At 42.3% G+C, this 21,125-nt stretch overlaps 1 protein-coding gene across 1 annotated transcript in view; it reads right to left on the bottom strand.

Annotated features, from left to right (window-relative positions):
- The window catches only part of IL10RB (interleukin 10 receptor subunit beta), a 64,793-nt gene that overhangs the window by 24,715 nt on the left and 18,953 nt on the right, over positions 1-21,125 (bottom strand). The window contains exon 4 of the mRNA XM_030202158.1: positions 8,830-8,996. Coding sequence (XP_030058018.1) covers positions 8,830-8,996 — 167 coding nt within the window. The remainder of the gene's footprint in view (positions 1-8,829; positions 8,997-21,125) is intronic.

Raw genomic sequence — 21,125 nt, 5'->3', positions numbered from 1 at the left:
AAACCAATCTCCAAGATGACGCAAAAGACAGGCCCAATTATACCTCCTTAGATCCGGGAGCCCCAGGCCTCCCTCCCTCCAAGTCCCCTGCAATATATGTATTGGCAATTTTGCTTTTCTACCTCCCCAGCAGAAGCATCTGATCACTTTGGTCAGCAAATTCACATCTTTTGTTTTCAAATAGAGGGGCAACATATGCAATAAATACAGCCATCTAGGAAACTCTACCATTCTGAATAATTGAATCCGTCCACTAAGAGACAGAGGCAACGACCGCCAAGCACGTAATCTCTCCGTCGTGTTCCCCAACAGTCTAGAAACATTCAAACTATACAGCTCTGAGACTTTCATCGAGATATGTAGACCAAGATATTTGAAAGATCCCGGTGCCCATCGAAGAGGAAATCTCTCTCCCCACGTTTTCTTTAGACCTTCCACCGAGGGCAGTGCCAGTGATTTACTGTAATTAAGACGGAACCCTGCAAAATCTCCAAACTCCGTAAATAATTCCAGGAGAGCTGGTAAAGAAGAGTGCGGCTCTGTGAGATGTACTAGTAAATCATCTGCAAAGGCAGAAAGCAAGAACTCAGAATTCCCTATCTGTACACCTCTAATCTCCGGGTGTTGTAGTATTTCTCGGAGAAGAGGATCCAAGGATAAAACAAACAAAAGAGGAGACAGGGGACATCCCTGTCTCGTTCCTCTATAGATCCGGAAGGATCTCGAGCGCTCCTCATTTACCCATACATAAGCACTCGGCTCCGAATATAGGACCTTGACCGCTTCCAGGAAAAAACCCTCAAAACCATAAGCACGTAGTACCGCAAATAAATGTGACCAACTGACCCGGTCAAACGCCTTTTCCGCATCGAAACTCACTAAGAGCGACGGAAGGCGGCTTTTGGCTACAACTTCTAAAGATGTCAATAAAGATCGAACATTTTTCACTGCTGTCCTTCCCCGCACAAAGCCCACCTGGGACTCCTCAACCAGGGATGGTAAAACCAGTGCTAAGCGATTGGCTAGAATCTTAGCATATAATTTTGCGTCTGCATTGATCAAAGAAATGGGTCTATAAGATCCCGGATCCATCACATTTTTCCCCTCTTTAGGTATCACAACAATTTGAGCTTCTCGAAATGTAGCAGGGAGCGTCTGCCTAGACACCATTGAGTTAAACAAATTCAATAAAGGCCCCTGGACCTGATCGTAAAACTGTTTATAAAATTCCACTCTGTAACCATCAGGTCCAGGAGCCTTATGAGAGGCACTTTGCTGTAATGCCAACATCAGCTCTCCCTCTATAATTGGTGCATTCAATTCTTCTCTCTGCCGCTCAGAGAGGCTAGGTAAATCTAAATTGTCCAAATACAGAGTGCTGTCTAACACTACGTCTCGGTCCGATGCATATAGCGCCTCATAAAACTTACCAAAAGTGTCCGCAATATCTCTAGCTTCTCTCACCATCTTCCCACCTCCTGTTTTTAACTGCGAGACCCGGTTGATCCCTTCCTTCCTACGAACCATTCTAGCTAACATACTTCCTGCCTTATTACCATATTGGAACAGGCGATATTTATAATACAACTGGGTCTTGGTCGCCCGTTGATGTAATAACTCATTGAGTTCTTTCTGCGCCTCCAATAACGCCATTCTATTTGCAACCGTGGGGGAGTGCCCATATATTCTCCGCAACCTCTGAACCAAACCTCCCAGTCTAACAATTTCTCTATCTCGCATTCTCTTTTTATGCGTTGAGTAGGAAATGATATCTCCCCTTAACACCGCCTTTGCTGTTTCCCAGAACAAAGCCGGCTGGTTTACATGGGCTCCATTGTGATAAATATAATCCTCCCATCTATTTAATAGGTGTTTATGAAATCTCAAATCTCTCACCAACTCCAGGGGGTATCTCCACATCCAATTGCCCCGACCCTTCAAGTGATTCGTCAATTTTAACCATATCAGAGCGTGATCCGAGACTGCATAGGGACCAATCTCTGCCTTATGCACCTGAGAAAACAAGGAGTGTGAGACAAGCAAATAGTCTAGGCGGGACTGAGAACCATGTGCCCTGGAAAGATGGGTGTAGTCCCTTTCAGATGAATGTAATACCCTCCAGACATCTACTAATGCTAGGGCTTTACATAAGGAGGACAGCGCTTTACGACTCCCTCCCGGACCCTGGCAAGTTAGGGTGGAGCGATCCATGAGAGGGTCACATACCAAATTGAAGTCCCCCCCCACTATCAATCCTCCTTCTGCATGCGGAGACAGCCTCTTAATCAAATCCTGCAAAAATTTTTCATTAAACACATTAGGGGCATAAACATTGCAGAAGACCAACGGGCAGCCATTAATTTCTACTTTAGTCAATACCCACCTGCCCTCCGGGTCAGCCCAGACGGATCCGATCCGAAGCGGAATGCCTTTTCGAAAGAGAATCAGCACCCCTGCCTTCCGACCCACCGCCGGGGCCTCCACCAAAGATCCCACCCATCCCCTCTTAAATTTAGCATGTTCTCCAGAGGAGAGATGTGTCTCCTGAAGCAAAGCCACATCAGCCCTCTGTCTCTGTAACTCCTGCAGCACTTTAGTTCGTTTAATAGGGGAGGAAACCCCCCCCACATTCCACGAGACTATTTTAAGTGAACTCATAGATCCAGTAATCATACATTTGAATAGCAAGGTTAGTTTCCCCAAATATCAAAAGAGGAGACCTCCCAGCCCTTAGGCCTCCTCCTCTCGACCATCCATTCCAGACATTTTCCCCCCTTATTCTTCCCGGATATCTCTTCAACCCCTCCCTCCCTCTCCCCCCCCCCTTGTCTATCCCCTGTCAGACCCTTCATGGCTCCTAAAGAGAAGCCCAGTCACGCGAGTTCCCCCTCCCACCTATATATGTTCCCTTAGCAATCACACTGTTCATGTCCCTACTATCTTCCCACTCAAGTGTAGCTCAGGTATTCATATGAACAAAACAATCCTTTATCTAACTCTTATCTTGAAGGCCCCAAAAGATAATCTAAATAACATTGTATTAAATCACATTATATGTTATGGGACTCTTCAAATGCTCTCTTAGGAATATCGAGCTTTAGATAGTTATCAGGCAGCAAGATCCTGCACTCTCGTTAAGTTTCGAAAGTTTTGGTCTACCAGGCTGGATCACTCATGCCGGTCCCTCCGCTCTCACAGCCTGCTGCGCAAATTTCAGCGCCTCCTCCACCGTGTTGAAAAACTGTTGGGATCCTCTGTACCAAACCTTCAGCCTGGCAGGATAAAGTAAAGCAAATTGAATCTTTTTCGTGAACAAAAGTTGGCACACGTCTCGATATGCCCTCCTCTGCTGAGAAACCGCCATGGAATAATCCTGGAAACAGCGCACCACACAATTTTCGTATTTCAGCTGCTCTACTTTCCTGAGCGCTCGAAATATCTCCTGCTTATGCGCAAAATTGAGCACTTTAAAGATCACCACTCTGGGTCTCTGATCCTCTCTTCGCAGAGGGCCTAGCCTGTGGGCGCGTTCCACGCGTAGCGGGCCTGTTACCAATGTTAAATTAAGTGCAGCAGGAAGCCAGGATTCCAATACAGATCTCAGGTCTGCTTCTTTGATATTTTCTGGCAAACCTATCATTCTAATATTGCTCCTCCGTGCCCTGTTTTCGAGGTCCTCTAATTTAGCCTCCAAGCGTTCCACTTTTTGTTTCAGGGTCTTATCTGCTTGTTCCTGTCTCTGCACATAATCTTCCACATCTGATAGTCTCTGTTTGTACTGGGCAAACTCCGTCTGAATTCCACCCAACTTGTCGTCTATTCCCTGTAGTTGTTCTGTGATTCTTTGCAGTTTTAAATCTACAGAAGCCTCCAGCATTAAAGATACTTCTGCCGCTACCTCTGCAGCCCACGCGGAGCTCACCGTCGGAGGACTCCCGCTCCTTGCGTCCGCCATCTTGGATTCAACGATCCGGCTTCTCGTCCCCTCTTTTTTCCCCGATTTCGCTGCCATCCGCTTTTTCTGAGTCGCGTTTTATTTGCACTGATATTAGCTCAGGACTTCGCTTGAATTTCAGGTGAATCACCAATTTCGCCGATGCGTTTTATCGCTGTTCTATCTCAGGCAGGGGGGGAGCTCAGCACGACGACAGCCACCCTCTAGCCGTGCATCACGTGACCACGGGGACATATTTTTATATTGGTCACTATAGAATTGTTGGAATACCTTTTTTACTCCTTCCCTCCCATTCTGAATATTCCCAAATTTATCTTTCACAGCCACTATCGCTCTAGGCCCACCCCAGGCTTTAACTACTCTTGCTAACATGGCACCTGATTTATTCCCATATCTCTGGAAACGGAATTTCCCAACCGTCAGGGCTCTCAACGCTCTCTCATGTAATAATGAATTTAAAGTTACTTGAGTTACTCTCATCTGCTCCTTGTTATAACTCGATGGAACCGCCACAAATCGCCGTCTGGCTTTCCCCAGTCTGCGTTCTAGATGTATAATTGCCCCATTAATTTTCTTTTCCCGCTTTGCAGTAAACGCAATCACCGCCCCCCTCAGGACCGCCTTCGCTGCTTGCCAGAACAATTGGGGATTATCCCTATGTTCTTTATTAAATTGTGAATATTCCTCCCAACTCTTCTGCAAATATAGTTTAAATTTTTGGTCTGTTGCTAAATACGAAGGAAATCTCCACCTTCTTCCCCCATCCCCCAGGTCCTTATCCTCTAGATCTAGCCATACCAAGGAATGATCCGAAATCTCCTCCGGACCTATCTCTACCTTTATCACAGAGGGGAACACCCTGCGGTCCACCAACATGTAATCCAGACGTGAGAGAGTCCCATGAGCCCTAGACAGGTGAGTATACTCTCGCACTTCTGGATGTAATGTGCGCCAAGAATCTACCACTCCAAGCGACTGAATAAACTGTGACAATGCCCTCACCTCTGGGCCTCCTTTGATCGCCCTCCTAGGAGATGAGCAGTCCAAACCAGGGTCAGCCACTAAATTGAAATCACCCATCACTAGCAGTGGCAGAGACCCATGTGGGAGGCACAGCTGAACAAGGTGATCATAAAAAGATCTATCATACAGATTTGGGCCATATAGCGCCATTACTAAGTACTCCACATGCTGTAACCAAAGGCGCACTATCACGTATCTCCCCCCTGGGTCGCTGCTCACCAAATGAGTTCTTGCCACTACCCCCTTTCGGATTAAGATTGCAACCCCTCCTTTCCTTCCCTCAGCCGCTGCTCCGTGTACCTCACCCACCCAGGTTCTCTTCAGCTTTTGCAATTCCTCTTGAGATAGTCTCGTCTCCTGAATACAAGCCACATCTGCATGATGCCTCTTTAAGGCCTGTAGAATCTTTGAACTCTTAATTGGGGAAGTGATGCCCCCTACATTCCATGTTATAAATCTAGTTCGAGCACCCCCTTTTCCAGTGTAAAGTTATTCCTAGTGTTATCAAACTGCTTTGATAAATTGGGAGACTCCAGTGCCCAGCTCCACCCGAGCCTCCCCGTTTTAACCCCAAATATCTCTGGAACTTTCCCCGTACATCCAATCCCCTTCTTTCTTTAATTCCCTTTTCCCCCTTCTCCTCCCCCCTCCCTCCTCCCAAACTTCCCCCCCTACCCTTTATTCCTCCCCCCTTTATCGTCTTTGACCTCTCCCTTCGCAACTTCTACTAGGAGAGCTCCGGTCAACTGATGATGGGGGGCCCCCCTCCCCCATCCCCTTCCTCTTTACAATCTTTCAGCCTAGCTGAGACAAAGTTATATTAATATATTTCAAATCAACATATCTGCAAACATACAGATCCATATTAACTCCATAACATTTAACCATATTATAACTTTATGCAAGATTTACTCTCACTGCATTACCGCTACAGCGGGCCTGCACCTTAACACCAGCTTAACCTGCCACTGCTCATGCATGCCCCTTTCAGCCATCTTGGCTCGGGGAGGATATGGAGACTTTTTAACATTTTAACATTTTACTTCCCACCAGTGTATTTACTTTAAACAGTTTTTATTGAACAAATATTTCACCTTCTGTATCGTACCATTCACAAATCAGTAGTGCCCAACTATGTACATATTAAAACTAGTAATGTTCAACCTTATATTTTCCCTACTACTTTTCCCCCCTCCCTCCCTCTTCCACCATCCCACTTACACTTGTCCTTCTTCCATCCCTACCTAATCCTTTCCCTACATATCCAACCTTTTCATTATAAGCCTTGGACATACGTACTTGGATTCTGACCCTTTATCCCGTTCATCTCTAATTATCCACCCCTCCCCTCCCACCCCCAAGTCGTCAAATTTTTGCAAAAGTTACCCCAGCAGATATGACACCGGCACATGCTCAGTTTTAAATGAAATTGAGCATGCATGAACCCTTGTGCATGGCTCAATTTCACTAAAACCGAGCATGTGCGTGGGGGAGGGGGAAGCAGGGCAGGCAGCACGGCAACGAACAGCACTGGAGGAAGGCTTCTGCTGGAGGGGCTTGTGGACCCCCGCCAGCCAAACCAGCAGATCATGGGTGGGGCCCGAATCCAATTTGGGGGCCCAGGCCACCTAGGCCCTCCCTGTGGCTACACCACTGACACATGTAACTTATAGAATACTGTAGTTAACATGTCCCAGCTGCATTTATGCCAAGTCTATGGCTGGTGTAACTGCGGGAATAAACCAAAATTATAATCTTATAAATGAGGAATATAAGTATTATTATCTCTTCCTATTAGCAAGGCTGGTGATATCTAATCAAGAGACTAAATCATTAAAAAACAAAAACAAAAACAAATATATATATATATATATGTATAATATAAAGCATGTCCTAAATATCTCACAAAGTATTAATACTTAAAAATAATGTAAAATATAGGTGCTCAGTTTTCAATAGTGGTCTCAGCTGATATAGCTCATAAGCGCTTGAGAAGCTGATGACCCCTCATTCAATCATTGCACCAACCATGGTTTAAATTTATATATACGCAAGTAAATGCCACTTATCTGACTGAGGAGCTCTTAAATGCTTCAGCTGTTGCATAGATGTTATGAAGAGACCACCAAATAATCAAAAATTATCCATAAAGCAAAAAAAGTGCTTGAAAAAAAAACATGTCTAGAAATAAATGTCCCCACTTAATCCATTAAAAATCATGAGGCTGCAGCCACAAAGTTATATCAAAAATACCACTGCTTGAAGAATCCTCAAAATGAAAATTCCTACTTGAACTAAAGAGTCTCTTCTATCAATCTAATATTAGGATTGGATATGTTCAAGATAAAACTAAATTCAAGCAGCAATCCACCATGCCATGAAAAATTCACTGTGACTAAAATCACTGCTATATCCAAAACACTGCTGCAGACACTCACAATCCAAACCCCATCTTCAATAAAGAAAATCTCAACCTTGAAACAAGCCAAAACATTGATCCCGGTTCTCAGATGATCTCTACACGGTCCAGTGTTTTGCCATTAGCGTTTTCAGGAGATCAGATTTGCACCTTCCAATATTTCGCCACTGACATCTAAGAAGATCAATCATTAACGTCTCATTATTGAATTCAATTCAAACTACTTTCAGAGCAGCATGGGGAATCTGGAAAGACAAATTCTAAGCGGGAGTTTCCAACCAGTCTGCTCCAAAGATAGTTTGAATTGAATTCAATAATGAGAAGTTAATGATTTTATAGACCGCACGAGTAACAACCTTGAATAGTTTTGTATCATCTTCAAATGTAATCATCTCACTAACTCATTCCAATTTCCGTATCATTTATAAATATGTTAAATAGCACCGGTCCCAGTACATATCCCTGCGGCACTCCACTGTTCACCCTCCTCCATTGAGAGAAATGACCATTTAACACTATCTCTGTTTTCTATCCAATAACCAAATCCTAATCCACACCAGAACCTTGCCTCCTATCCCATGACTCATGAGTCTCTTGTGAGGAACTTTATCAAAAGCTTTCTGAAAATCTAAATTACACTACATCAACCGACTCACCTTTATCCACATGTTTATTCACACCTTCAAAGAAACGAAGCAAATTGGTGAGACAACCCTTGGCTGAACCCATGCCGACTCTGTCCTATTAAACCATGTTTGTCTACGTCTTCTGTCCCAAGACTTGATGGAGGCACTACATCCATAACAGCTGTTCTGTTTTTCTCCCTGTGCCATATAGCTCTAAGTTTGAATCGTGTACTCTCCAAATTTCCACACTTTTCTCAGGAGACTGAAAGAGTAGTGAAGGAATCAGGGTACCGTGCAGTTCAAAAGTCACTAAAGATTTATGTGATGCAGGAAGAAAACAGAATAGCTGTTCCAGAGGCCAACAAATTTCTGCAGAACATATTTGGGGGAGGGGGGAATTAAACTAGAGTAAGGGTCTGCAAGAGGGTACAGACAGAATGGAGAAATCTGACGTGGGTGGAATCGAGAGGGGTTTGGATTCAGTTGTAGAAGAGTGTGTAATGGACAGGAGCTGGGGGAGAACATTTTGGGAAGGGGAGATGGGTTAGGGGTCAAGTTAGAGAATGTGTGTGGGGGGGGGGGCATAGGAAAAAAAGAGATTGACTTTGTTTTAGCTACGTATCACGTTAGATGGGGAGTGTCGTTGGAAGGGGAATCCCCCCACGCCTAGCGTGCTGTTCACTTTGTCAAACAATGATCTTGATTCACTGGAAAAATAGTGAAGATTTCTGCCCTAAATAGTGAAAGAATTCTGAAAGATAGAAAAGCCTAAAATACGGAGTAAGGATCATTTCAGCAGACATTACCTGTGGGATGTGCTCATCTTTTCTCCAGTACAGCACTTTGTAAGCCCAGCTGGGACTATAACGTTCCTGCAAGGACATCTGTTCATACTCCTGCGTGGGACCGCTAAAGTTCACATCAAGAAAGCCTTTTCGAGATGTCACAGTCACACGAGGTGGTCCAATGATGGCTGAACGTGGAAAAAAAAGGAACAAAAATGAAATTCATGAATTTGTAGCTATCCTAGTCACTACCTGCCCTTTCCACTTTCAACATCTTTAGTGCACTTTGAAAGTCAAGCACTTCATTCACTAAGGTGCATTAACCAGTTAACAAGTGTTAATGCACTATAACACATATTAAATAAGGCAAAGCCCTACTGTTCTCAGTGGAACCTATTTACTAACTATGCACTTAACTTGAATTAATGTATATTAAATGGTTAAAACACATTAGCATGTGAGGCTCTAACTTTCTAATCCAGATGTTAAAATAAACATGATCTGCTATAATGCAAAAAGATTCTCTTTAGCATTACTGGAACCAAAGAAGACTAATCTGTGTATACTATTTATGTACTTTCTGCTAGTACTTTTGTCATTATTTGATGGGGTAAGGTGGATCTACCTTACTTTTTTTTTTGTTACATTTTTACCCTGCGCTTTCCCACTCATGGCAGGCTCAATGCAGCTTACATGGGGCAATGGAGGGTTAAGTGACTTGCCCAGAGTCACAAGGAGCTGCCTGTGCCAGGAATCGAACTCAGTTCCTCAGTTCCCCAGGACCAAAGTCCACCACCCTAACCACTAGGCCACTCCTCCACTGTTGCTTCTATTGGAGATTCTACATGGAATGTTGCTATTTCACCAATGTGGCCGCGCAGGCTTCTGCTTCTGTGAGTCTGACGTCCTGCACTTACGTGCAGGACGTCAGACTCACAGAAACAGAAGCCTACGCAGCCTTCTACATGGAATGTTGCTAGTGGAATAGCAACATTCCATGTAGAATCTCCAATAGTAGCAACATTCATTCCATGTAGAATCTCCAATAGTAGCAACATTCCATGTAGAATCTCCAATAGTAGCAACATTCCATGTGGAATCTCCAATAGTATCCATTTTATTTTTGTTACATTTGTACCCCGCACTTTCCCACTCATGGCAGGCTCAATGCGGCTTACATGGGGCAATGGAGGGTTAAGTGACTTGCCCAGAGTCACAAGGAGCTGCCTGTGCCGGGAATCGAACTCAGTTCCTCAGTTCCCCAGGACCAAAGTCCACCACCCTAACCACTAGGCCACTCCTCCTTACTTATGCTGTTAGGGACTTCAGTAAAGAGAAAGTTAGGTCATAAAAGCATAATTCATATGTTAGTATCCATGATTTTCCTCTTTGAGTGGGGAGGGATTGGAGAAGATGATTTTAGTTTCTTTGGGCATTTTGTACACCGTTAAGTCAATGAACCTCAAAAAGCTTTACAAAGTAAAGTATAAAATCAATCAAGTCATACAGAAGGAATACCTCTATCCAGAAACCCCAATACATAGGACCTCCCCCACTCACAACCCCCCCCCCCCAACTTCAAACTAAGTTTCAAATAGTTTTTGCAGTTATTTCACAAGCTTCTAAGATCTTTACGATACCAGACCTCTCCCAATACCCAGTTCCACAGATCTGGTCCCACACATGAGAAGGCCCGATTTTGAGTCTCAGTTAACAATATACCTCCCACCCTTTCCAGGGCACCCTAGGTTAAGGGAATGCAGATTTCTCCCTTGTTCCTCTGATGTTCAATTTTTACTTTTTCTAATGGCAGCATGGCCTGCCATGGTAAGGAAAAAGAATTGTGGAATCTTTTGAGAAGAAATCTGGGTGGCAATGCTGTCAGGAAAATGAAATAGGAACCTTTCGAAAATGGCACATATGTAAAGCTGTGAAGCATATTATGCAGGAGTCAGGGACAGAAGCAAGTACAACTCGAATAGAGATTTCTTGGATGACCTTTGTAAGAGTAAGTCACCTTCCCCTACATTTTTATTTTATTTATTTTTCTTACATTTGTACCCAGCACTTTCCCACTCACAGCAGGCTCAATGCAGCTTACATATTATATACAGGTACTTATTTGTACCTGGGGCAATGGAGGGTTAAGTGACTTGCCCAGAGTCACAAGGAGCTGCCTGTGCCTGAAGTGGGAATTGAACCCAGTTCCCCAGGACCAAAGTCCACCACACTAACCACTAGGCCACTCCTCCACTAGCAACATTCCGTGTAGAAGCCTGCCCTTGCAGCCGCGCAGGCTTCTGTTTCTGTGAGTCTGACGTCCTGCACGTATGTGCAGGACGTCAGACTCACAGAAACAGAAGCCTGCGCGGCTGCAAGGGCGGGCTTCTACATGGAATGTTGCTAGTGGAATAGCAACATTAACATTCCATGTAGAATCTCAAATAGTAGCAACATTCCATGTAGAATCTGAAATAGGGAAAGGGAACTGGGACTTGATATGCTGCCTTTCTGCGGGGTTTACATAGTATATACAGGTACTTATTTGTACCAGGGGCAATGGAGGGTTAAGTGACTTGCCCAGAGTCACAAGGAGCTGCCTGTGCCTGAAGTGGGAATCGAACTCAGTTCCTCAGGACCAAAGTCCACCACCCTAACCACTAGGCCACTCCTCCACTCCATCAGAGTTGAGACTACCAAAGTGTGGCAAATATTTTCTTCTCAATAGACAGGCATCTTCCTTAAGTGCATAATGAAACTGGGATTGGTTTGGTGTAGTGGTATGAGGGGACGACAGTGTACAGCACCAACATTTATCAAAACAAAAATCTGCATTTCCTCTACTCCTGTACCTATCTCAGTTCTTTTAGGAATGAAAGGGAGATCCCATGAATAAAAGAGTCACTATTTTTCCATAGAATGAATGGGATTTATCAATTAAAACCTAAAATCAAACCATCCCCAATGAAAGAATTTAGAATGTTTATTGGATAAACACTGGGAAAGCAACATCTTTCCCTAGTACTTTCCCACCCCCTTTCCTGAGTTTGTTTTCCAATTAGGAGGCTAAAAATGTAATTAGGGCATCTCTATCAGCCAGGAATTAGATCTTAGAAACACAGTCTAATTATTTTATTTATTTGTAGCATTTGTATCCCACATTTTCCCACCGATTTGCAGGCTCAATGTGGCTTACATTTGCCGTAATGGCAGTTGCCATTTCCGGGTAGCAGAGTTACAAAGGCATTGCATTAAGGTGCATACATACATGGTAAAGAAGAATACGTTATGGTATAGCATATAAGTTCCTGAGTGATAGATAGAATTGTAACATACATTAGGTCATCGACTATAGATAGACCTTATTTGACATAAGGATTAAAGTGATAGTGTTTGATCATTATTAACGGAGAGGTTACTTATTCAAGTGGTAAAAAGTTTGATTATTCTAGTTCATGTGCTATCTTATTATTTAGTTTTGAGGATAGGTGTAATTGGTATGCCTTCTTGAACAGTTCCGTTTTCAGTAGCCTTCGGAAGATAGTGAGGTCTTGCATTGTTTTTATGGCCTTCGGTAGTGCGTTCCATAGTTGCATGCAAATGTAGGAGAAACTGGTTAAGTATGTGGTTTTATATTTTAGTCCTTTACAGTTGGGATAGTGGAGATTGAGGAATGAGTGTGCTGATGTTTTTGTGTTCCTAGTAGGCAAGTCTATAAGGTCTGACATGTAGGCTGGGGCTTCCCCGTGAATGATTTTGTGGACCAGGGTGCAAACTTTGAACGCAATTCGTTCTTTTAATGGGAGCTAGTGCAGTTTTTCTCTTAGGGGTTTGGCGCTTTTGTATTTCGCTTTCCCAAATATGAGTCTGGCTGCTGTGTTTTGTGCAGTTTGAAGCTTCTTAATGATTTGTTCTTTGCATCCGGCATAGATAGCATTGCAGTAGTCTAGATGGCTTAGTACCATTGATTGTACCAGGCTGCGGAATACTTCCCTTGGGAAGAAAGGTTTGATCCTTTTAAGTTTCCACATTGCGTAGAACATTTTCTTTGCAGTATTTTTCGCATGGTCTTTGAGCGTGAGATTTCGGTCAATTGTGACTCCCAGAATTTTCAGACTGCCTGAGACCGGAAGAGTGTAGTCTGGGGTATTTATAGTAATGGGTTTGTTTGTGTTATATTGTGAGGATAGGATGAGACATTGTGTCTTTTCTGCGTTTAGCTTTAGTTGGAATGCATCCGTCCATGAGTTCATTATTTGGAGGCTGTGTTTGATTTCATTTGTGATTTCGGTTATATTGTGTTTGAACGGGATGTATATCGTGACATCGTCTGCATAGATGTATGGGTTGAGTCCTTGATTGGATAGCGATTTGGCTAAAGGTGTCATCATTAAGTTGAAGAGGGTTGGTGAGAGCGGTGATCCTTGTGGTACTCCGCATTCCGGTTTCCATGGTGTCGACGTTTTTGAGTTTGAAATTACTTGATATGTTCTTGTTGTTAAGAAGCCTTGAAACAAACTTAGTACGTTTCCTCCAATCCCGAAGTAGTCTAGGATGTTCGAGAGTATTTGGTGGTTAACCATGTCGAATGCACTGGACATGTCAAATTGTAGGAGCAGTACATTGTTCCCGGTTGCAATCAATTGTTTGAATTTGGTTATGAGGGTGGTTAGCACTGTTTCAGTACTATGGTTGGATCGAAATCCTGACTGTGATTCGTGCAGTATTGTGAATTTGTTTAGGTAGTTAGTAAGTTGGTTGGTTACCATGCTTTCCATTATTTTAACTATCATGGGGATGGATGCTACTGGTCGATAGTTGGATGTGTCATTTAGTTTTTTTCTTTAAGTCTTTGGGTATCGGTGTAAGTAATATATTTCCTTTGTTCTTGGGGAAGAGTCTGTGTTGTAACATGTAATTTAATTAATTAAAACATGTAATAGATTTGCTACACGAATTTAAGAATGCAGTAATAAGAGATAGTGGAGATGTTCGGCGCAGAATTGAACAGATTGAGAACTACAATAGAAGACTGAATCTACGATTGCTTAATTTCCCAAAACTCCTAGGAAATTCTCCTTCTGATCTCTTTAGAAGATATCTAAATGAGATTTTAAAGTTTCCCCTTGAAAGTTTGCCGCCAGTAAATAAAATTTACTATATTGGGAATCCTATGGAGAAGACTGGGGAAAAACAGAACTTGCCGCAAACAAATGGCAATTTGGACATATCTGCTCTATTAGAACAAACTTTAGATAAATGTACTGATAGGGCGACCCTCATAGTTTCTCTGGTATTTGAGCAGGACTTGAATGCCATTATGAGAAACTACTTCAAAAATTCCATTGCCCCTTTTGGAGGAGAAAGGATATGGATATACCCGGACGTTACAAAGCAAACCCAGCAAAAAAGAAAACTTTTCCTGGCAATGAGAAAAAGGACATTGGAGATAGGGGGTTTCTTTTTTTCTTGCCTATCCATGCAAATGTAATGTTAAGTTGGGTTTAAATAAGTATGTTTTCTATTCACCAGATCAGTTAAAATCTTTTTTGGATTTAAAGCAACTTAAATAACATCTAATAAGTAATTTTGATTGGGAGTATGCAGCGAATATTTCCTTAATATCTATTTCTACTTGTAATCTTCTCTATTCTTTTGTTCCTCCATTTTTGAATTGTGGTCTGAGGAAGCTAATTATTTTTTTCCCCTTTGTTTAACTAATTATATGGCATAATCTCTTTGGCTGTATTTCATAAACAAGTTATGCTTGTTAATTATACTGAAATTAATAAACAAATAATAAAAAAAAAAAAAACATGTAATTAAATCCATAGAAGGGGGAACCTTCTAATAACATAATAATAATATATAAATATTAGCATAGCCTAGCATATAACTAGCAATCTTATGGGACTGTAGTTTACATATTCCCACTCCATTAGCAACTTAATTAAGAAATCATCAATAATAAAATGCAGGCAGCAGCCAGCAGAGAGATGGGGACTATCTAGTCTTTTGCACTGAGTGTCATATGATTGATTATCTCCCAGTTGGTAAGAAGTCATATGTGTGTACTTGATGCAAAGAGCTCCTCAAATTCAGGGAATGAGTCCAATCTCTGGAGGCTAGACTAGCGGAGGAGCTGAGGCAGACAGAGAGGTTTATAGAGGAGACGTACAGGGATATAGCAAAGAAGTCTCACCTCTAGTCTGGCAGCCTCTGGAAAGGTATTCTGAAGGGAAAGCATCATTGTGGAGAGGCAGAAAGTGATCCTGTAGCCAAGACCTGCCCTCCAGGGGATGCAATATCCTCTCACACTGAGGATGTGTCTCCCGGGGCTTCTGCCCAGGAGGGAAAGATTAGGATGTCCGTTGTAGTTGGAGATTTGATCATTAGGCATGCAGATAGTTGGACGGCTGGTGGACGTGAGGATCACTTGATCACTTACCTGCCTGGTGTGATGGTGGCAAACCTCACACAGCATCTAGATAAGATTTTAGACAGTGCTGGGGAGGAGCCTGCTGTCTTGGTACATGTGGGTACCAATGACATAGGAAAATGTGGGAGAGAGGTTCTGGAAGCCAAATTTAGGCTCTCAGGTAGAAAGTTCAAATCCAATATCCTCCAGGGTAGCATTCTTCAGAAGTGCTCCCTGTTCCATATGCAGGAGCCAAGATACAGGCAGAGCTCCAGAGTCTCAATGCGTGGATGAGGCGATGTGCAGGGAGTTCAGTTTTAGATTTGTTAGGAACTGGGCAACATTCTGGGGAAGGGCGAGCCTATTCCGGAAAGATGGGCTTTGCCTTAAGCAGAGTACAACCAGGATGCTGGCATCAACATTAAAAAAAAAGAGATACAACAGCTTTTAAACTAAGAACTAGAGGAAGGACAACAGTCGCTCAAAAATACATGGTTTGGAACAAGGTATCTTTAAAAGATATCACTAAAACAAGGGAGACAGGGCATCCTGACAGCAGACCAGCTCATTTCAAAGCACATAGACTTACAAAGATCCAAAGGGTTAATCAATATGGATTTAGTGAAGGGAAATCTTGTCTCACCAATCTACTCCATTTCTTTGAAGGAATAAATAAACATATGGATAAAGGTGAGTCAGTCGATATTGTGTATCTGGATTTTCAAAAAGCATTTGACGAAGTACCTCATGAAAGACTCTAGAGGAAATCAGAGAGTTATGGAATAGAAGATAGTATTATATTATGGATTAAAAACTGGTTAAAACATAGAAAGCAGAAAGTAGGGTTAAATGGTCAATATTCTCAATGGAGCAGGATAAATCTCTGCTGGGATTGCTGTTTTTTAACATATTTATAAATGATCTAGAGATTGGAATAACTAGCGAGGTAATTAAATTTGCTGATGACACAAAGTTATTCAAAGTTGTTAAATCGCAAGAGGATTGTGAAAAATTGCAAGAGGACCTTACGAGACTGGGAGACTGGGCAACCAAATGGCAGATAACATTTAATGTGTGCAAGTGCAAAGTGATACATGTGGGAAAGAGGAACCCAAACTATAGCTATGTGATGCAAGGTTCCACATTAGGAGTCACCACCCAGGAAAAGGATTTAGGTGTCATCGTTGATGATACGCTGAAACCCTTTGCTCAGTGTGCAGCGGCGGCTAGAAAAGCAAACAGAATGTTAGGAATTATTTATTTATTTGTTACATTTCTATCCCACATTTTCCCACCTATTTGTAGGTTCAATGTGGCTTACATAGTACCGGAGAGGCGTCTGCAGACTCCGGTGTGAACAAATACACAATGATGTTGTGGTAAGATAAAGTTCATGTGGCACAGCCACATTAGGGAATCGTAAAGTGGAAGAGTTGTGTCACGTCCATTACGTTCTTTAGTTTTGTTGTGTTGCGGAGATCAGGCATTTAAGTTGGATCAGTAGGGTATGCCTTTTTAAACAGGTTGGTTTTTAGTGTTTTATGGAAGTTTAGATGGTCATACGTCGTTTTCAAGGCTTTTGGTAGTGCGTTCCACAGTTGTGTGCTTAAGTAGGAGAAACTGGATGCGTAAGTTGATTTGTATTTAAGACCTTTACAGCTTGAGTAGTGCAGATTTAGATAGGTTCATGCTAATTCGGATGCGGTAAGTCGATCAAGTCTATCATGTATCCCGGTGCTTCACAGTAGATAATTTTGTGGACTAGGGTGCAGATTTTGAAAGCAATGCCTTCTTTGATTGGGAGCCAGTGTAGTTTTTCGTGGAGGGGTTTGTGCTTTCAAATTGCATTTTACCAAATATAATCCTGGCTGCCGTGTTTTGAGCGGTCTGAAGTTTCTTTAAGGTTTGTTCTTTGCATCCCGCATTAATTCCATTGCAGTAGTCTAGGTGGCTCAGTACCATTGATTGTATCAGGTTGCAAAAAGTTTCCCTTGGGAAGAATTGTTTCACGCGTTTGAGGTTCCACATTGAGTAGAACATTTTCTTTGTTGTGGATGTCACTTGACTCTCTAGTGTTAAGTTGCGGTCCAATGTAACGCCGAGGATTTTCAGGCTGTCTGAGATTGGGAGGGTGTAATCTGGGGTGTCGATACTTGTGGGGTTGTCCGCGCTGTGTTGGGATAAGAGGATAAGACAGTGTGTTTTTTCTTTATTGAGTTTTAGTTGAAATGCATTTGCCAATGAGTCCATGATGTTCAAGCTGAGCTTGATTTCGTTGGTGATTTCTGTTTTTGTAAGGAATATATATTGTGACATCGTCTGTGTAGATGAAAGGGTTGAGGCCTTGGCTGGATAGGGACTTGGCTAGTGGGGTCATCATTAGGTTGAAGAGAATTGGTGATAGTGGTGATCCTTGTGGTACTTCACCATCTGCTTTCCACGGTGATGATATGTTTGAGTTTGATTTTACTTGATATCTTCTTGTGGTTAGGAAGCCCTTGATCCAGCTAATTATGTTTCCAACAATCCTGAACTTGTCTAGTAATCTTATTAATATATTGTGGTTTACCATGTCGAATGCACCAGACATGTCGAATTGGAGGAGAAGGATGTTTTTGCCCATTGCTATGTCCTGCTTGAATTTGGTTAGGAGAGTGAGTAGTACTGTTTCAGTGTTGTGGAAGGGGAGAAAACCTGACTGCAATTCATGTAATATTGAGAATTTGTTTATATAATCTGTAAGTTGTTTGGTTACCATGCTTTCCATCAGTTTGACTACCAACGGGATAGATGCAACTGGACGGTAGTCAGTGATTTCATTTGTTTTTTTCTTGGTATCTTTTATTAGGAAAGGAATGGAAAACAAAAATGAGAATTTTATAATGCCTTTGTATTGCTACATGGTGTGACCACACCTTGAATACTGTTTGCAATTCTCGTCACAACATCTCAAAAAAGATATAGTGGAATTAGAAAAGGTACAGAGAAGGGCAACAAAAATGATAAAGGGGATGGGATGTGTGTAAATGACTGTTGTACCACTTCAGCATAGAACAGGGACAAAAACGAACGGAAAAGGAGGGGAGAAAAAAAAAAATCACTTTCTTAGCTTTTAAAACTGAACTGCCTAGCCTGTTCTGCCAAAGCAGTGCTGGACTGATAAGGCAGCTAAAGTGGGCAAGCTTCCCAGATTCTCATGTCCTTGAGATAGTGAACTACAGCACTTGTTAGGGAAAACCTTTAAAAGCCACAGAAAGAAATGGCAGTTTCAGAAGCCTGGATAAGGATATTAATATAATAAGCTTTGTTCCGGACTGAGAAGGAAAAAAAATAGCTTTATAGGAAATCAAAAAAAATGATTTCTGGTTTGCACAAGAAGCCAAAAAGGTGTATGTAAGGTATTAAGTTACCCCAATTGGTACCGTGCGGGCCACAGCCTTATAAATTTTACACGGACCACAGACATATAGTGTAGGAGTCGGTAGGGCATCAGAGAGGAGGGCAGGGAGGATTATTGTGGCAGAAAAAGGGGGACAAGAACAAAATGTTGTGGAGGAAGGGATTCAGATTGGACTTAAGGAAAGAAAAAGTGTGGACAAGAAGGGGGGGTGTGGGCTGAGTGGTTAGAGAGAAAGCATAGTTCAGAAGACTGAAGGAACTGATTAGATAAGAGGAAAACAGCAGTTGGACGACGGTAAACAGCTACAAAGCTGAACACCGTAATTACTGTTTTCAGCTGAAAAGGAAAGAAAGTTGTAGGAAGTCCAACGGAAAGAATGAAAAGGAATAGAGTAAAAGGGACAGTCCGGAGACATTAAAAAAAAATCTCGTGGATAACTGTTTCAGCACAAGGTCAAAAGTATGTGTCGCACACACAGAGTGAAGGCCATAGCAGATGTGAAAAGGTGGGGGCTGTCTGTCAATTTGGAAGAGTGATTATAAGAACAGAGAAACCAGAAGGATTTTAAGGGAGAGCAATCTTAAAGCGTGCTGTTCTCCTAAAGTAAAGGAAATTCCCCCGATACAGGAACGTCAAAGAAACTGTACAGAAGGCTGCGTGTTCGAATCACGTCGGGGTCACCACTGTTTTTAATCGCCCCTCCTTATAGACCTCTTTCTGACTCCTTCACACGGGGGACTAAAGGTACTTATTTCATATATCAGGTTCTGTATAGTTTCTCTAACCTCCATTGTCACCCAATCATAAGGGGGTCTGTTCTGGGGTGGCATTAGGAGCTGTAATTGAAAACTAATTCCCATAACTACTGCTTTCTGTTTCTCTGGATCTAGGTATATTCTGGGCCATTTGTGCTCCCACATAAAGCCTATTAAAAATCTGTCTAAGTTTCTCCAAAGACTGAGTGTCACTTGTATGTGATCTGCCTTGTAGGCTAGATGTAAGGTACAGAGAAGATAGAATCAAGAGAAATAAAGACAGAGATAGGTTTAAATAAATAAATACATTTTATTTCTTACCCAAAGACAAGTCTTCAAGTTGGTACAAATACAGACATCAAATTCTGCTTTCAACCGCACAGGGCTTCGCCGTCTGGAGAGGACTCTCAAACTAAGTCAAAATCTCACACCTTTTATACTCTATCCTCTCCATAGAAGTGAATGGTGAGGAACCTAGCTCCTTATATGTCTCAACTTCCTGAGATCATACTTTCCCATGCGATCTGCTATCTGATGTGCCCACCTCCTTCCGTTCTCAGCTACTGCTAATTATCAACATGTTTTGGGAAACGTTGAGATAACAGTTTCACATCTTCCGGCTGCAATACCTCTCATACCTTTCTCATGAACTTTGTATACCTCTGTCTCATTTTTTTCCATCTGCTTTTTTTTTTCAGATTCTATGAACTTGCAGGAAGAGCAAGTCCTTGCTCAGCCAGTCATAGATTTTTAAACCTAGCTGGTATTTTACAGCCTGAGTCCTAAAATCTGGCCTTCCACCCTTCCGGTGGGCATCTTGCTGTAGTATAATTATACAGATGACATCCTAATGAGGAAAGGCTAAAGTGGATAGGGCTTTTCAGCTTGGAGAAGAGACAGCTGAGGGGAGATATGAAAGAGGTCTATAAAATAATGAGTAGAGTGGATGGGTAGACATGAATCGTTTGTTTACTCTTTCCAAAAATACTAGGACTAGGGGACACGTAATGAAGCTACTAAGTAGTAAATTTAAAACAAACCAGAAAAAAAAAAAACATTTCCTCACTCAACGTGTAATTGCATTCTAGAAATTTGTTGCCAGAGAATGTGGTAAAAGCAGTTAGCTTAGCAGGGTTTTAAAAAAAAGTTTTGATAACTTCCTAAAAGAAAAGTCCATAAGCCATTATTAAGATGGACTTGGGAAAATCCACAGCTTATTCTAGGATAATCTATTTTACTGTTCTGGGCTCTTGCTAGTACTTGTGACCTGGATTGGCCACTGCTGGAAACAGGATACTGGGCTTGATGGACCTTGGTATGTCCCAGAAGAGCAACACTTATGTTCTTACATTCCCCTCTACTCTGTTTTTGTCTCTTCTGTGACAACTCCTAAATGACAGAGATATTTTATCCACTGAAAAAGGTACACAATAAATTGAATCTGTGGTGCAAGAACCCCTAATTCATATTTCGATATTCAGCTGATTGCTGTGAGCAGAATTAGCCCTGGATATTCAACGCCAGACCATGTCTGGGCAACCGGCACTGAATATCTGGGTTAATTCCTGCTATGGAAGCTGCTGGAGCTTATGCAGGTCCCAGCCAACATTCAGCCATGACCCATATAAGACACTTCTTCAGAAGACCTTCATGTCCTGGCTGAATATAGGCAGGGACTACCATAAGAATTTCTGGCCAGATTCCGATCCCACCCCCAACCCCACTTCCAATCTTTCCTCCCACC

This window comes from Microcaecilia unicolor, chromosome 4, assembly GCF_901765095.1.
Source record: "Microcaecilia unicolor chromosome 4, aMicUni1.1, whole genome shotgun sequence".
NCBI classification, from domain to species: Eukaryota; Metazoa; Chordata; class Amphibia; order Gymnophiona; family Siphonopidae; genus Microcaecilia; species Microcaecilia unicolor.
The sequence above is the reverse complement of the archived record's forward strand: the minus strand, read 5'-3'. Positions and strand labels throughout refer to the sequence as shown.